General features: G+C 42.1%; 1 protein-coding gene across 2 annotated transcripts; it reads left to right on the top strand.

Moving 5' to 3' along the window:
• The first annotated feature begins 7977 nt into the window (after window positions 1–7977).
• Window positions 7978–11314, top strand: SMIM30 (small integral membrane protein 30). Of its 2 annotated transcripts, none has more exons than XM_058023114.1 (2): window positions 7978–8052; window positions 8833–11314. In XM_058023114.1, exon 2 carries the CDS (start codon window positions 8904–8906, stop codon window positions 9087–9089), a length of 186 nt encoding a protein of 61 aa, XP_057879097.1. In that variant the 5' UTR covers window positions 7978–8052; window positions 8833–8903; the 3' UTR covers window positions 9090–11314. The 2 variants fall into 2 exon arrangements, with proteins under 2 accessions (XP_057879097.1, XP_057879098.1); XM_058023115.1 differs by lacking the exon at window positions 7978–8052 and adding an exon at window positions 8435–8603.
• The last annotated feature ends 4664 nt before the right edge of the window (window positions 11315–15978 follow it).

Below are 15978 nucleotides of genomic sequence, written 5' to 3'. Positions count from 1 at the left end.
TTGTGTAACTTGTGAAACATAAAGGCATTACACAATTATATTTTTCTGAATCATGGTGTTTTTTGAAAGCATAGCTGTGTATGTAGTTCAACAATGAAACTCAAACTGTTTTACTAATGAAAAAGGAGCAGGCTATTGAAAGCAGATAGTTGGTTCATTCAATGTGCCTCTCATGAGTGATGCCACTTCCCTTTTGACTGGCAGTTAAATAACCCAGACTTTGCATTCTACAAAGTATTTATAGGACCTTCTGTGATAAAGATATAGGAAATACATTCCACAAAGAAAATAGAACTTATTAGCTTGCAACAGCAAAACTTCAGCATTTAGCAAACAATTTTATGTAGCTCCTAGGACAAATTACTTTTGATGAAATTATTTATAGGTTTTCTGATGGGCTTACCACTACCATTGGACTGCTGCACATGCATCACAAAATTAATGAAATTTTGGTAATATTGGGAAGAACAATTACTTGTTTTTAGATACAGGTGGATTCATTGGCATACTGAAGGCAATGGGAAAACTCCAGTATCAGACAATAAGACAATATTTTAGGTAGAGAATTCAAGAAACCTTAAATAAAAACATCCAAGGTGAAGGTCCATATTTTAATTAGTTTCCAAAAGAGTAATATGCACTTATGACTTCTTTCTTTAAAGAGTAGTTATAGTTTCATATTATATGTCTCAGATATTTCTATTCTTTCCCATTTTTCTTCTTTGGGCTTTGTTAACTTTTAATTCTGTGTATAAATTTAATAACTTCTTGCCTTGGATATAATTCCATAAAAATCTGTGTATCAGGACTGTTCACTCTTCATGCAAAACAGTTGAGCAGCCTGGTCCCTGACCAGGTTCTTCACAGTGGACCATGACAAAAGGGTTCTGAAAGATAAGAGTCAGTCTTAAAAGATTGTTTAGAAGAAGTGCTGAGCTGATGACCAGAAATAGTGAGCTGCATTTTTAAAGACCCATTGCAAGAACTACATAAAAGCATGTTACAACTAGTGACCCAGAACCACAGAGTATTTAATGTGTGGTTACTTTAAGAGTCGCCAAGGGGTGTATAAATTCCTCGCAAACCTCTCCACTCCTCAGACCAGTGTAGAATTTATAGAGCATAGCAACATAGTAGGGACATTGCTTTTGCCAACAGCATGCTCAGGTGTGCTAGGAAAAGCATTGCCAGCAGTTACAGGGAGGTGATCCTGCCACTCAGCACTTCGAGACACAGCTGGACTGCTGGGCCCAGTCCTCTTCTCTCCAGTACAGAGTAACATGGATACAACTGGAATGAGTCCAGAAAAGGGCCAGGAAGGAGACTAAGGGTCTGAAGCATCTGGCATGTGAGGAGAAACTGAAATTAGAGGGATGCACTAGCTTGGAGAAGGCAGGCAGGTTATTAGCAATGCATACACATATATGCAGCAGTGAGTATACATACCCAAGGGGGCTTAAAGAAGAGAGAGCCAGGGTCTTTTCAGTGATGTCCAGTGACAGGATAAGAGATAATGGGTTCAAACCAAAATAAAGAAAACTCCATTTAAACATATGAAAAAAACTTCTTCACCATGACAGCAGACGAAACACCAGCAGGTTACACAGAGAGGGTGTAGAGTATCCATCCCTGGAGCTATTCAAAACCAGGTGGTTGGACTAAATGATCTCCAGAGATGCCTTTCACAGTCAGCAGTTCTGTGATTCTCCTTCCCTAGGTAAGGAATTTTGGCATGTAGCACAGCTCCTCCTGAATTTTGTCCCTTCATCTGACAAAGATACACCACCTTCAGCCTAACTGCAATTTCTTTTTTTCCCAAACCACCTTCTAATTTCAGCGAACATTTCTTGGGGCACTAATCTTGAATAAAATATATTTTAGCATGCAAATATGAGGGACAATTTGTATAATGTCAGTTTTTTCATTTATAACATGCTTAGATTTAGATGGCTCAAACTCCATAAGAAGGTAAACTTTATTTCTAATAATACCTAAAGATGGGGGGGGGGAAACCATCACTGTGGATATTTTCCTCTAAACAGGTATCCAAATGTTGATTAGATCCAGATTTGAAACATATGATTACACAAGTTTATGATGTTAAAATCAATTTATTTTTCAAGAAACTTCTACTTAGAACAACCATATGCACAGAAGTCAAGAAAGCGTCTGACAGCATAGCTTGGAAAAAAAAAAGATGTACTATAGAAAACAACATGATGTAGATGACAGCTGCTACTCCCCCTTTAACTCTTATTCAACCTCTCTTATGTTAAATAGTATCTTCTTTTTATTTACCATTCCATACTAACAAAGTTGTCATCACCAGGCCCTCTGAAGATGAACTGCTTCTGCTGTATACATTTTCCTGGCTAATATTGTAACATACATTTTTCTCAAAAAGAAACAGGCAAACAATATAAAATATTCAAACTGCTTGTGCAAGCACTCTTGAAGAATGAATTACTCTTGTAAGCTATCCCAATAGCTTACAAGAGTAGAAACACTGAAATCAGGAAGACTAGATTCAGACTTTACTTTCTCAAGGCTGGAGGTAGTTTGGATGCATCACTCTTGCCATTGTCGGCCTCTACTTTTGTTATGCTTCTACAAAAGCCCAAGAAATTTGCTTCTTACAATCCACAAAAAGCATGAGAGTGTTCATAACAATCACAGGGAATCCCCAGATTTGCCACTATTGATGAGTAGCTCTCACATTGCCCTGAGGAGTTCAGTGGGGAAGTCAATCAATGGGTGTTTAACTCTGGCTGGCATGCTCTGCACTCACTCCTGCAGTCTGGCTGCTCCTGCCTCCTGCCAGCACCAACTCCAGAGCTTTTTATATTGCAGTGCTGGCAGCTGCCTGCATGTCTCTCTGCTCCAGCCAGCGCTGCACAGAGACATCTCTCAAGTGCTGGCAAGAGAGCTCAAAGAGATTCCAGCAGGCAGAGGAGATCCCCTGCCAGGCTAAAGGACTGAGGGAAAAGGAATCACTGGGCTTTTTAATCCTTTTTTTTCATGTCTGTATAAAGGACAGCAGGAAGTACGTGACCCCAAAGGAAAGAATTTTCAATCAAAAAACAGCACCATTCTTTCTGTAAGCCTTTCTGTGCTCTCAGAAAGAAGCAACTTTTCCTTCTTGAAGGGATGAGAAGGAGTCTGCCAGGGTGACAAAGAAAAGGAGAAGTTAACCTCCTGACAATGATAATAGGTTAAGCCAGTATGAAGGAAGCTTATGCTGCAAAGATCTTCTAGGACTGAGAAGAAAATTGTCTTTGGTTCAGCAAAAGAAGAAATGCAACACCAGAGGGTTAAAAAGAGAAGGAACACAGGAAAAATGAGAAACCAGAGAGACGCCCCTTTGCAGCAGCACTTTGAATAAACAAAGCTGCAGGGGTCACAAGAAGAGACAGGACATGACTAAGCCACACAGGCAGAGAGAACTGTTAGCAGGCCTGTGCTACATGCATTAAAACTTCAACACAATTGAGTGGGAATAAAAAGACAGAGAAGATGAAAACATGAGTCATGGATGATATTCAAAACTATTTGTCAATAGGAGCATCCAGGGCACAATCTCTAGACAGTCAAAAACTGAAAAAACCACAGATGGAAGCCTAGCACATCCCCAGCAGCAGAAGAAAGAGGAGCCAGCACTAAAGATTCAAAAAACAAAAGAGGAAATGGGAAAGGACTTTTTTTTGGAAGTGCACTGGTTTTTTTTTTTAAGTGTTTGCTGGATTTGGGAAGAGGAATGAGAGTTTCTAAAGCAGTCCATCAGTCAGAGCCAATGATGAAACACAGGCCTTTATGTCTAAGTTGGGAAGTGGAGATATCCATGTGATATCCAGCTGATGGAGGAAGGATTGAGCCATAATGAAGGAGATGTAGGATTAGAGAAGTTCTGAACAGCATGTTTGGAGAGGTTAGAGATGACAGGAATAAAACAGATTAAATGATAGGAAGGGACTCTAGTGGGTGTTTTTATGACAGGGATGATTTGTGACTATCTACCTTTATTTGAGAGGAAACTTAAGGACTTGGAGAAATAGAAAGGAAAAAAGGCAGGATGAAGTAGACACACAGGATAGGAGGGGAAGGGATAATAAGAGAGTAAGTAAGGGAAACAATGAAATCAACATCTCTGTGACAGCAGACCAAGAAGTAAATATGGAAAAGGTTAATGATAGAAGTAATTAATTCTGTATTTAAACTCTGTATTTTTCTGTAGAAGAAAATGAGGTGGTTGCAGTAGAGCCTATTTGTTCAAAGAAGGAGAAAGACACTGTGAAGTCCAAATGAAGAAAGTAATGTTTTTTTAAATAGAAAAACTGGATGTAGATCTATGACTGAAGTGAAAAGATGAGGACATAGTGATAGTCAGCTAAAATGTCAGATTAAGTATCATCAGAGAAAAGTAGCTCAAGGGTGGACATGTGCATGCAGAAGTGATAATCACCACCCCATAGTCAGCATCTTATCTATAACCAGAGTTAGCCTTTTTCATTACAGCAGTGGAACTGATGTCCAAAAATTATTCAGGAAGCTTCTCAGACATGCTCATTTCAGCCTGGGTAGAGTTAATTTTCTTCATAGTGGCTGGTATGGGGCTGTGTTTTGGATTTGTGCTTTACACAGTGCTGATAATGTAGGGATGTGTTTGTTGTTTCTGAGCAGGGCTTACACAGAGCCAAGGCCTCCTCTGCTTTTCATACTGCCACACTGGCAAGGGGGCTCAGGGTCCATGGGAGCTTGGGAGGTGACACAGCCAGAGCAGGTGACCCCAACTGACCGAGGGGACATTCCAGACCATATGACATCATGCTCAGTTCGTAAAGGGGAGGGAGAAGGAGGAAGATGACAGGTTAGAGGGATGGCATTTTTCTGGCTAAGTGCAGTGGGTTGAGCTTGGCTGGGTGTCAGATGCCCCCCCAAGCCACTCTATCACTCCCTCTAGCAGCTTCCCACAGAGGCCATCCCTGTAGCCCCCCTGCTACCAAAGCTTGGCCATGCAAACCCAGTGCACCAAGTAAGTGTTATGTGTGAAGGGCTCCTCCTCTCCTGGGGATGGCTGAACACCTGCCTGCCCATGGGAAGCAGTGAATTATCTCCTTGTTTCGCTTTGTCTGGGAGTGCAGCTTTTGCGTTCCCTATTAAATTGTCTGTATCTCAACCCATGAGTTTTCTGGCTTTTACCCTTCTGATTCTCTCCCCCAAGCCTGCTGGTGGGGCAGGGAGCCACTGGCCATGTGGGGCTTGTGGAGTGAAAGTATGGCATCAGGTCAGCGTGGTCATGCAATAAACAAATGTCTCTCAAAAAACTAGATGAACCAAAAAGGAGGAAGAAAAAAACCAACCCAAAAACCCTACAAATACCCCCTTCAGGGTGTAGCTGATTATAACTTTTTCCGCTCCAGAAAGTACACTTTATTTTCAATTTTCAGTCTCACAATATAGCTACCTCCTTAGCCTTGTGCTCAAAATTTACAAAGCTTTAGCTTGTCAGCTCTGGGAATTCTCTGACTTTCCTCTGAATATTAGTTACATAATAGCTTGAGCAAAGCAATCAAAGCAGTGATAGGTCAAAAGGAAGATTTGCCTGAGGTGATGTAGGAAGTTGATGGCAGAGCTTGAAGCTGAATACACATTTCTCTGCTATTCCGACAGCACAAAAACCAACAGAGCCTCCTTGACTGTTTGGATTTTGTTGGCTTCTTTCCAAAGAAGCACTGTTTCTGAAGCCAAAGCTACAAAATGCAATGGCATTGAAAGAGGTAATAGGCCAAAGAGGTATCACCAAATGGCACTGTTTTCTAGCTCTCAATGGCACTTCCATGTTACTAATAAATGATATATGTTACAATCAATATTTTCTACATGCATGCTGTACTTTGCGTCATTTCATGCCTGTGAATGTGTTCAGTTCTTGAGATACTAAGAGGAGTGTGCTAAGCCCAGTCTTTCTCTTGGATTTTGCACTCCTCACTTTCAAAATAGTTAGCTCCAAAAATGCCACAGCTTTTAGGTACTGACATTTCTAGTTACAAAAGGTAGACTTGAAAGCCATTGCTCAATCCCTCTGTGAGTGTTTCGTGGGACTAAATGACAACTACTGAAAATTTTAGTTGGTAAGTGGTGGCGACAATAAATACAGCACCGGAATTTAGAGGGATGAATTCAACATTTTTTGACATTGCAGAACAGTGTAATATTCACTTGTCAACAGTGCAGGATGCAGCAAATAGACTAAGCAAGGAACTAAGAGGGCCAGGACTCCAAGGCCCACTCTTCTGGGGTGACAGCAGTGATTGACATGACACATCCTCCACTTCAATTGCATCCTTCAGGTTCTTTAGGGGTTATGATTTATCTGTGACTGATTAGGGAATGGGCTAGGCACCATGGTCTTACTCCTCTCCATGCTATAATATTCCCAGAAATTTCCAGATTTTTCTCCCATGAGTTTATTGGGCATCAGCTTATTGAGAAAATGCCTTCAGAACTGAACATGAAGAATCAAGTATTTAAGAACTGGAAAACTGTGAAATAGGCATTTAATTAATAAAAAGGATGGTTATGAGTTATACTGATATTCATTATTATTTGCATTATCAGAGTCTAGGCACTGCTGCTCAGAAAGATGATGCTTTCATGGTACTTAGAATAAAGGAGCAAAAAGATGTTTTTATCCCTGGAAATTTATCGTTTATGACAATTGATGGATCCTGACTGATAAGGAAAAGAAGAGCATTAATAAAGGAATTATCATTGGCATAATAGTAACATCCCACCTCAGATGTGTGAAGTTCCTATAGCCATGAGGAATGGCTGCTCAAAAGCAATTACAGTGAAATTTTATAAGGCAGAGGCAAAGCTGTATGTAAGTTGAATGCCCTATCTGGATCTCCATTTCTCTTTAAAGAAACTGTTTTGCTAAAGAGAAGTGTTTATAAAAGTTGCTTTTTTTACAGAAGTCATAGGGAACATTGTGAGGACATGAGTTCTCAGTCATGAGTTAAGGCTTGTCATAATGAATTACAAATTCTATACTGATTTTGACATTAATGTAGCACAGTTTCTTTGGGTTATTTCTCTGCACTCCAAAGAGACACACTAGGAACTTATAATAATTGCTCACTGGTCTTTTATCTAAACTTAGGCACAAACCTTTGCCACTGAAAAATAAGACTGGGCTCTGCTTAGGAACTACCTAGTGCAACAAAAAAGCCTAATATGCAATTTCTACAAGCAGCCTTATCCAAAGGATAAATAAGATAAAAACTGGGACAAGCTAAGATCTTGGGGAGTGCTCTCACTTAATTACCTCTCAACACTTCCCTTAGGTTTTTTGTTTGTTTGTTTTACAAGGGCACAGGCTGCTCTCTACCATATAAAGCTGCTTCAACTGCTTTCCTCAGAGTAGGAATTGGTTATGATGGCACATACTAGGACTGTTATCACAAGGGCCTAAATCTGAAATGATGCAAACTCATGGCGACTTCTTCTCCTCATTTATTTGCAGGAAAAGGATCAGACAACCCAAATCGGTGTGTTTCTATCCTTCCAGTTCAATGGAGCCGCAGTGAGGGCAGCTGGCCGCTGCTCTCTGCTGACATTCTCTCGGTCCCGTTTATCGCACCTCGGGCACTCCGGGGCTCCGGCAGGGAGCCGCCCTGGGGAGCAGCACCCCCGGCCGGGGCTCTCGGGCCCCGCCGCATCCCTCCAGGCCCAGGCCGGCCTGGCGAGCACCGCTCCCGGGGCCACCGGCGGGGCCTGGGGCCGCCCGGGCTGCTGGGGGCGGCTGTGCCCCCGAGCCGCCCCCGGGAATCGCGGCGGGCGCAGCGGGCGGGAGCCGCAGCGGGAGCGGAGCGGAGCGGAGATGGCCCGGCCGGGTCACGCCCGCCCCCGGCCGCGCCACCGCCCCTTCCTGTCATGGCCGCGGCCGGGCAGTGGCAGCGCGGCGGGGCGGCGCGGGCCGGCGCCTTCTGCTGCTGAGCGCCCCGCGGGCGGCGCGGAGCGGGGACGGCCCCAGGCCGGAGCCGGCGGCTGGAGGTGACTGAGGGGCACCGTGCGGGCAGGGCCTGCCGGGGGCTGCCCAGGGAGCGGCCGCCCCCCAGCCCCGCGGCGGCGGGACGGGAACCGCGGGCGCCCCGGGGCTGGCGGGGTCCGGCACTGGCTCCGCCGGAGTGCGAGCGGGGCAGCCGCTTATTCGGGTGTCCCGCCGCGGGTTTTTGTCCTGTGCACCCCGCGAACGAGCCATCCCCGCGGGAAGAGCTGTTGCGGAGAGGGCGGTCCGGGCCGGTCCCGGCGCACTCCTTGGGAGCGCCTCTCCAAGTTGTACAACCACGACGGACGTTTGTCCCGCTGTGAGGGTGAGCGCGGTGCCACTGCCCCGGAGGTTAAATTCACGGCTTCCCCAGTGTACCGCAGTCGGGCCATGCTCATGGATCCCGAGGATGGCCGGTGTTAGGAAGTGTGGGGGAGTGATGGGCAGCAGCCATCAGGCCCTATACACCTGGTGGAACAGGCCCGCGTAGCAACGCACCGGGTAAGCAGGCCCTGGTAGCTGCCGGCAGGAGAGCCTGTTCTGACTTTACCTCTCGGTAAGTCTTCAAAAGATTAGTTTCCACAGAGTTACATAACAAGATAGCAAATCCACTGTGGCTGTCTCATGATAATAAGTAATTTACTTGGGTAATTGGGAAGATAAAACCTAAATTTCATGAGCGCCACACAGATACCTGTAATGCATCAATCAGTTGGCTATTGGCAAGACAAATCCAGGGGAGATGGAAGAAAAATCATGTAACATTCCTTTTGTTTTCCTTGTAGATACCAGTGAAGTACCTGCTGTCCACCACTTTCTTCATTTAACTTCCCCTTGGGGTCAGCTGCTTGTCAGCATGCCTTCAACCGAGAACACCTCCAGACTTTTGCTGGTCCTCGTGTCGCTGCTGCTGGTGCTGCCCGTAGTGGAAGCCCTGGACACAGGAGATACCATTGCCTTCCTGCTCGGCCTCGCTGTCAGTGTGGTCGGGTTCTGCGCCTGCCTTGGCTTGTATGCAAGGAGAAGGAATGGGCAGCAGTGACTTCAAGAAAATGCTCAGATGAAGTGAATTTCTGAACACAGCTTGGGGTTGGGTGTGACTGAGATTTGGTTCTGGAAAACTTTCCAAAAAAATGTAGTAAATGTTTCTGCAAACCCCTCTTACTGTTCAATACAACAGAGTGAAGATGGTACAAGGCTGTACTAGTAAAAAGGATTTGTATGATCTGTTCTCATTACAAAAAGATAATTTTAAATTATGATTAACTATTGCCTTAGAGAAGGGTAAAAACTGTTTGAATGGGGAAGTAAAACTACAGAGAGGCTCACAGTAAGAGTTTATAAATTTAGCATGTGAGGGAGGCCCTCAACAAGTTCCATAATTTTGGTTTCAATATTAAATCAGGAGGAAGCAGCTATTAATCTTCCAGTCAAGATGACAAGAGTTTTGAAATTTGTCCTAACCAGCTAGCTAGCGAGCAGACTGCTCTAGCTTGTGTGCTCACGCTCACGTTCTCTGTAATGACAGTTAACACCTAACAGCTCACTTCTGCTGTCACATGGATGAGACTTAAGAGAACTAAGGAAACATGAAAGGCTTTTTTTTTTTTCCTTTTAGAATATTTTTGGAGTATTTTTATTTTAGAATATGCCACTCCTGTAGCCTGTATTCTTATTATCAAGAAGATACACCTAAGAATGAGATCACCATTTTTACTTAACATGTATTTCACAGAAAAGTACATGTAAGGCTATGTAAATCAGATTAGGAATATGGGCTTTGTCTCTTGTTTATTTTTGTACTCAGCTTTTTTCTAGGCAAACCAGGTTTAAGGCTTAGTTCATTTGGTGTTTGCACTTTTTTCTGCAAAACTGAAGACTTAACTATTTTGATGAGGAATTCTGTGTATTTCTGCATTAGAAGGTTATTAGAACTCTAACAAGTCCATTGTGCACATGTTTCTTTTACAATGTAGAAAGAACTTGATAAAATTCTGGGTTTAATCAATTAGTCAATTGTTCTTGTGGATTCCTTGTGACAAACCTATGTTGCTAGCTAAACATTTAGGCTTCTCTAACTGATACATATGACTTCCACAAAAGATTAGGACCAAAACCAAAGTAAAAAATCCTGGTGCAAAATGGGAGGTGTAAATAGTCTTAATTATTCATGTTCAGTCAGATTATGTGGTGTATGGTTGAAAGACAGTAATGTGTCTGTTTCTGTAAGTACCAAAGGTGAAATGGCTCAGCCAAGAATGTCTGACACAAGTCTCTCTGACTTGTTGGGGTGTTCCAGCTTGAGCCAAGAGCACACTCTGTAGCAGCAGCAGAATAAGGAGCACAGGAGGTTGAGCTCTCCACAGCTCAAAGAATTTCCTTCTGATCTTGTGCTGTGGACACTGCCACTCTCTGCTAGAAATCTTGGCTTTTATCTTTCAGAGTTATGTGTTTTGATTTTTGTATTCTTCCACGTCCTCTGTGCCTCTGTTCAGTAGAGCACAAAGCAATGGCTATGGGCAGGTCTTATGTAAGTAATTGGGTGGCAGATCATGTTCTCCAGGTCATGATTTCTGCATGCCATTTTTGGAAGAAAGGGACAGAAGGCACAATTACTATGTAGAAATGAAATGTACAGCCCTAAGAGGACCTTCAGACAGAAGTATCACCTTTGAAAGCTGCTTAGCAGCAGTAAATGATCCTGTTCGTGATAATTCAACTGGGTGGGTGCAAGCACAGATTGAAGTGTGATCTTTGATGTTCTAGCTTAGCTAAACAAAAAGAAAAAGAAAAACCAAAAAAACCTAAAATAACCAATAAAACCCCCCACAAAATTGCTACTCAATTCACTTTAGAGCTCCCAAAGTTAAAAAATACTGCCATTTTTTCAGTAAAATATTAGGTATTGCTCTTTCAATAGAATACATTTTAACACAAGCAGATTTTCACGGACTCCTTTATCTCTACCTTAGAAAACATCCATGGCAATAGTTTCACAGAATTGGGCTACAGTTTTTCACTGCAGGAGAACAAAATTGTAACAGAGTTAATTATCCTCAGGCAATAGGGATATGAGACATTGTATTATTTGCCCAAAGCTGTTTGTACTTCGCTGAAAGGTGTTTGCACAGCATAATGGCTTTGTTTCCTGGGTTCTGATAGGAGCTTTATTGTTAAAGACTTGCATTTGTTAATTACTTGAGTGTAAAATCAGATACCCCTGTTTTTCCTCTGTCTTAATAAACTTTGATGTATGATTTGTCAAAACAGCTTGATGGAGTAATTCCTATGAAAAGGAAAATTGAGATGACACAAGTGACTGTAACTGTTGGAATTCCTTCTGCTGACTATTATTTTGATACCTACTTTTGCTTACATTAGATTACTTTATGAATGAAAGTATTGTAAGGTATGATTTCAATTAACATTTGTGCAGTGATGTACTTCTCATGGTCTTACTACTTGTTTATCCCATTTCAGTAACTGTTACTTTAAAGCACTTCAAGGAGCTGGTCCCCTTAGTTTGACACAATCAGCTTGTAGTTGCAAAGAATCCTGTTTGTCTGGTACATGGAAAACTTGAAGTATTTGTTTTTCCTTTTGGTTATGAGTTTTCAACATATTGTAGGCAGTTGCCTTGATATCAGAAAAGCTATTTATGTCAGTTTTCTTGCTGGAGACACTAGGGTATAAAAGACCATTTTCTGTTGGTTTGTTTTTGGGGTGGGTTTTTTTGTTTGGTTTTTTTTTTAATGAAATATTATGTTCTATTGCTTTAGTTATTTTAAGTTTTTTAAAGAGCTAGTTTTATCCCAGCATTTTGTGAAAATTGGATTCTAGCTCTTTCAGGATTTCAGCTACTGCACAAATCAGTTCACTTTGTGCACTAAGCTAGTGCTATTAGTAGCTGTTTTCAGAGCAGAAAGTAGAAGCAGCCTGACAATGTTCACCTCTTAACAAACACAACCTACTCTGATTAAAAAAACCTGCAGGACAAGAAAGAGTAGCTTTTGACTGCTATAATTTCCATGTGCTTTAACAATAGTGTAGCTAAAACACTGCCATCCTAAAACATTTTACAGTCCATGTACAGTCTCTGTGAATGGACAGAAGGCCTTCACTTGTGACATACCTTCAAGTGCTGCCCACCAGCTAGGCCTTACCATCCTGCTGTGAGCAGCAGTACCTGGGGCTGCAGTACAAAGGGTTCACACAGTTCCTAATGCACTTCCTTCTCTAGGTGTGTCAATGCTGGTAAACCTCTTTCTCCTACTCAGATAAATCCTGCTGCTGCTGCTGCTGCTGATTTAATGCTGTTGTGAGGCCTGGCAGTTGTATGACATCTTGCATTTGAGGATCTTTATATGTTTAGAGGTATTAATACTTGCATCCCAATTGTATCCTTGGAGCAAAGGAGAAGGAGAATCACTGTCTCACGATGGAGTCACAGGAAGCAGCTGGCATCTCCAGGATACTCACAGAGTTTTCTGGAGTGTGTTGTGCTTGTGGTTCTCAGCCACTATGCCTTTCCATGGAAGCTGTCCCTGGACTAGCCCAGGCTCTTGTGTACTGACTAGACACAGTTAGACACAGTCTGAAGCCCTGGTTCCTCTTTGCATGGTGCTCTTTACATAACCTGTGTGAGAGGGGGAGTTCACTGTTTATAGCAAGATAAACATTGCTAAATGGATGAACCGATTTACACTAAATGGTAAATGCACTAATTATTATGCTACAGAAGTAACCTTTCCATGCATTTCTGTATCTGATGAAAGGTTTAGTGTAATCATGAGATTGTTAGGAGTAGTGGAAAGGAGAGCTTGAATCTGGTGTCCTCCCAATTTACACTTGAACAAACAGTAAATGATCTGAAGTCAACAGGAAGTATCTGTTGTTCACCAGATGAAAAAAGTGAGACTACTAATTCAGAACCAAATGCAGTGCAACATATTGGGCAAGATCTGATGTGACTACTGATGCACAGGACCCAAACTATTTTAATTCCTGCCAAAATCAATGTTCAGACCTTTCAAGTGACAAGTTTTTAATACATTAGACAGTGACTACATTGCTAAATGTTCAGTTCTTAAGGAACGTAATCAGTTTTTAAATTACAAAGATTTTTAGTCCACATGAATACACAGTAACACCAACTGCTACATTTGGAAAAAAAGTTTTCCAGCAAGCAACCTGAATTTACATACCAGGCATGATATGGTAAATAACATAAAAGTACATCTTTCTTTGAACTAAAATTAAAAGAACAATAAAATTATTATATAAAATTATATAAAATTATTATATAAAATTATATAGGCATTCAAAATATTTCCAAACCTTGTACTGTTTCCTCAGCTCAGTTTCTCTGTAATGGAACTTGAAAATGTGTGGGAAGCTCTGTCACATTGAGGTACAGGCATACTAGACATTCAGCAGAGCCCTTTGTTTCTGAATTATTCATCTGATCAGATCAAACCAGAGATTTTCATGAAAAAGATAAAACCAAATTTCCCTTTAGTATGCTAAGCAAAGAGACCCATATAATCATAGAATCATAGAGTGCTAAGGGGATGGAATGGCCCTTAAACACCATCTCGTCCCAACAGTCCCTGCCATATGGGCAGGGCCACCTCCCACCAAACCAGGCTGCTCAAGGCCTTATCCAACCTGGCCTTGAACACTGCCAGGGCTGGAGCATCCACACCCTCCCTGGGCAATCTGTTTCAGTGTCTCATCACCATCACAATTACCATTTCTTCCTAATATCTAACCTAAATTCCCCCTCTTTCAGTTTGTACCCATTACTCACTGTCCTGTCACTACAGTTCCTGATGAAGTGTCCATCTCTGGCTTCCATTTAGGCCCCCCTCAGATATTGGAAGGTTGCTATGAGGTATCTGTGCAACCTTCTCTTCTCCAGGCTGAACATCCCCAACTTTCTCAGTCTGTCTTTTAGGGGAAGTGCTCCAGTCATGAGCTTCATGGCCCTCTTCTGGACTTGGTCCAAGAGTTCCATGCCCTTCTTCTGTTGGGAGCACCAGGACTGTACCTGGTAGTCCAGGTAGGGTCTCACAAGAGCAGAGTAGAACAGGAGAATCACCTCCTTCACCTGCTGGCCACACTCCTCTTGATACAGCCCAGGACACAAATGGTTTTGTGGGCTGCGAGTGCACACTGCTGGCTCACGTAGAGTTTTTTATCAGCCATCACTCCCCAAGTCTTTCTCTGCAGGGCTGCTCTCAATCACCTCTCCACTCAGCCTGTAGGTGTGTCTGGGATTGCCCTGAACAGGCGCAGGACCTTGCACTTGGCCTTGTTGAACTTCATGAGATGAGGTTCACATGGGACCACCACTCGAGTCTGTTGAGGTCCCTCTGGAAGGCACCCCTTCCTCTGGTGGGTCATCTGCATGACACAGCTTGGTGCCATCTGCAAATTTGCTGATTACACAGCATATGTGGAGGCCTGAAAGCAGAGTGCCCTCCTTTAGACCTAGGAGCTGCAAACATTAGAGGCAGGAAAGAGAGAATTGTGTCCACAAGCACACTGATGCAGAAAAATAGATGTTGCTGCTGGGCTGGGTTAAAGTTTGTGTTCTGCTTCAGTCTTCCTGTATTGGCTGTGTTCCTCCTCACTAGTCATTGTCTCAGAAATTTCAACTGGAACCAACAGTACTGGCAGCTTTCTCAGGTGCCCTTCATTCAAAGCACTAAAATTTTACATACATCTTCATACTGCTATGCTCCACTTGGCCAGTATAAAAGCATGAAAATTACCTTCTTTTCCTGAACAGAGCTAAAACACTGCAGAGGAACACAGTTCTGTAAAACTTAGAAGAGAAGCGTCTGTCTTTTTCCTCTGTTTTTCCGTTCTTCTGTTTGTGCAGCTGATTGTACACACTGTGATAGCGCTAATAATAAATAATTCCGTGTCATTCCCTACCCTCTCACAGAAAAGCAACCATCCTAAAACATGACTGATTTTAATGTCAGCGAATTAAGGTGAAAAAATGGTCGCTTTATCAAAATCTGTTCACTTTCCATTTCATGAGTTACCTGTGAAATGAGAATGTCTTTAATTCTAGAACTTTTCAAGGACATTTTTTCCAACACATTTCTGAACTGATATGGTTATGGAAATTACATGCTCAATCCCTGCACTTATTTCTCAGTCTTTAACCTAACGATTGTTCTTAGGTCCCATGGTATCACTTTTACATTTTATTTTTTATCTTCTCAAATGACCTGGAAGATCAGCAGAAGTCATATTGACTCATTCTTCCTCAACAGCATGTATTTATTTCAGCATCTGAGTGGAAAGCAAGGAACATTTAAGCTTTTCAGAACTGTGATCTTTTCAGAAACGCCATTTGTGATCAAATTCCAAAAGTGTAATCCAGTATTTGCAGACAGTATATAATCTATAAAGTGGTATATATCTACTGAAAAAAGAGAAGGTTTTTTTTTTCATAAAAAGTAATAATAAAAAAAATAAAATTAAGGATGTTGATTGTATATATGGAGCAGTAGCCAATAACAAACCACTATTCAGCACTAAATGTCACACAGACATCTTTCATCCTATGATATTTGCAGAATACAATACAGTATTGCAGAAAAAACCCATAAATCACAAAACTATATTTTATATTAAAAATAAAATAGTGTTTTTCAGAGAACAAGTGCATATTATTTGTAATAATTATGGCTCTATAATTATGGCAAGTCTCAATGAAGTCAGCTCAAAAAAATTTATTGTCTTAAATTGAATTCAAGTTCTTCTGAAGGGGTGACCATACACCTTCTGAATCCCACACAACTTTGCCACAACCATCCCCCATGCCAGGGCTATGGCAGCAGGATGTCCTGATGCACAGGATGCTGGCTAACCTCAAATCCTGCCTAGGAAGTGACAGGCAGCTGTGTCTCCCT

This window comes from Melospiza georgiana, chromosome 4 (assembly GCF_028018845.1).
Source record: "Melospiza georgiana isolate bMelGeo1 chromosome 4, bMelGeo1.pri, whole genome shotgun sequence".
NCBI classification, from domain to species: domain Eukaryota; kingdom Metazoa; phylum Chordata; class Aves; order Passeriformes; family Passerellidae; genus Melospiza; species Melospiza georgiana.
The sequence above is the reverse complement of the archived record's forward strand: the minus strand, read 5'-3'. Positions and strand labels throughout refer to the sequence as shown.

Bases quoted from the DNA above. Each gene is read 5' to 3' on its own strand.
- SMIM30 (XM_058023114.1), top strand. From the start codon at position 8,904: ATGCCTTCAACCGAGAACACCTCCAGACTTTTGCTGGTCCTCGTGTCG.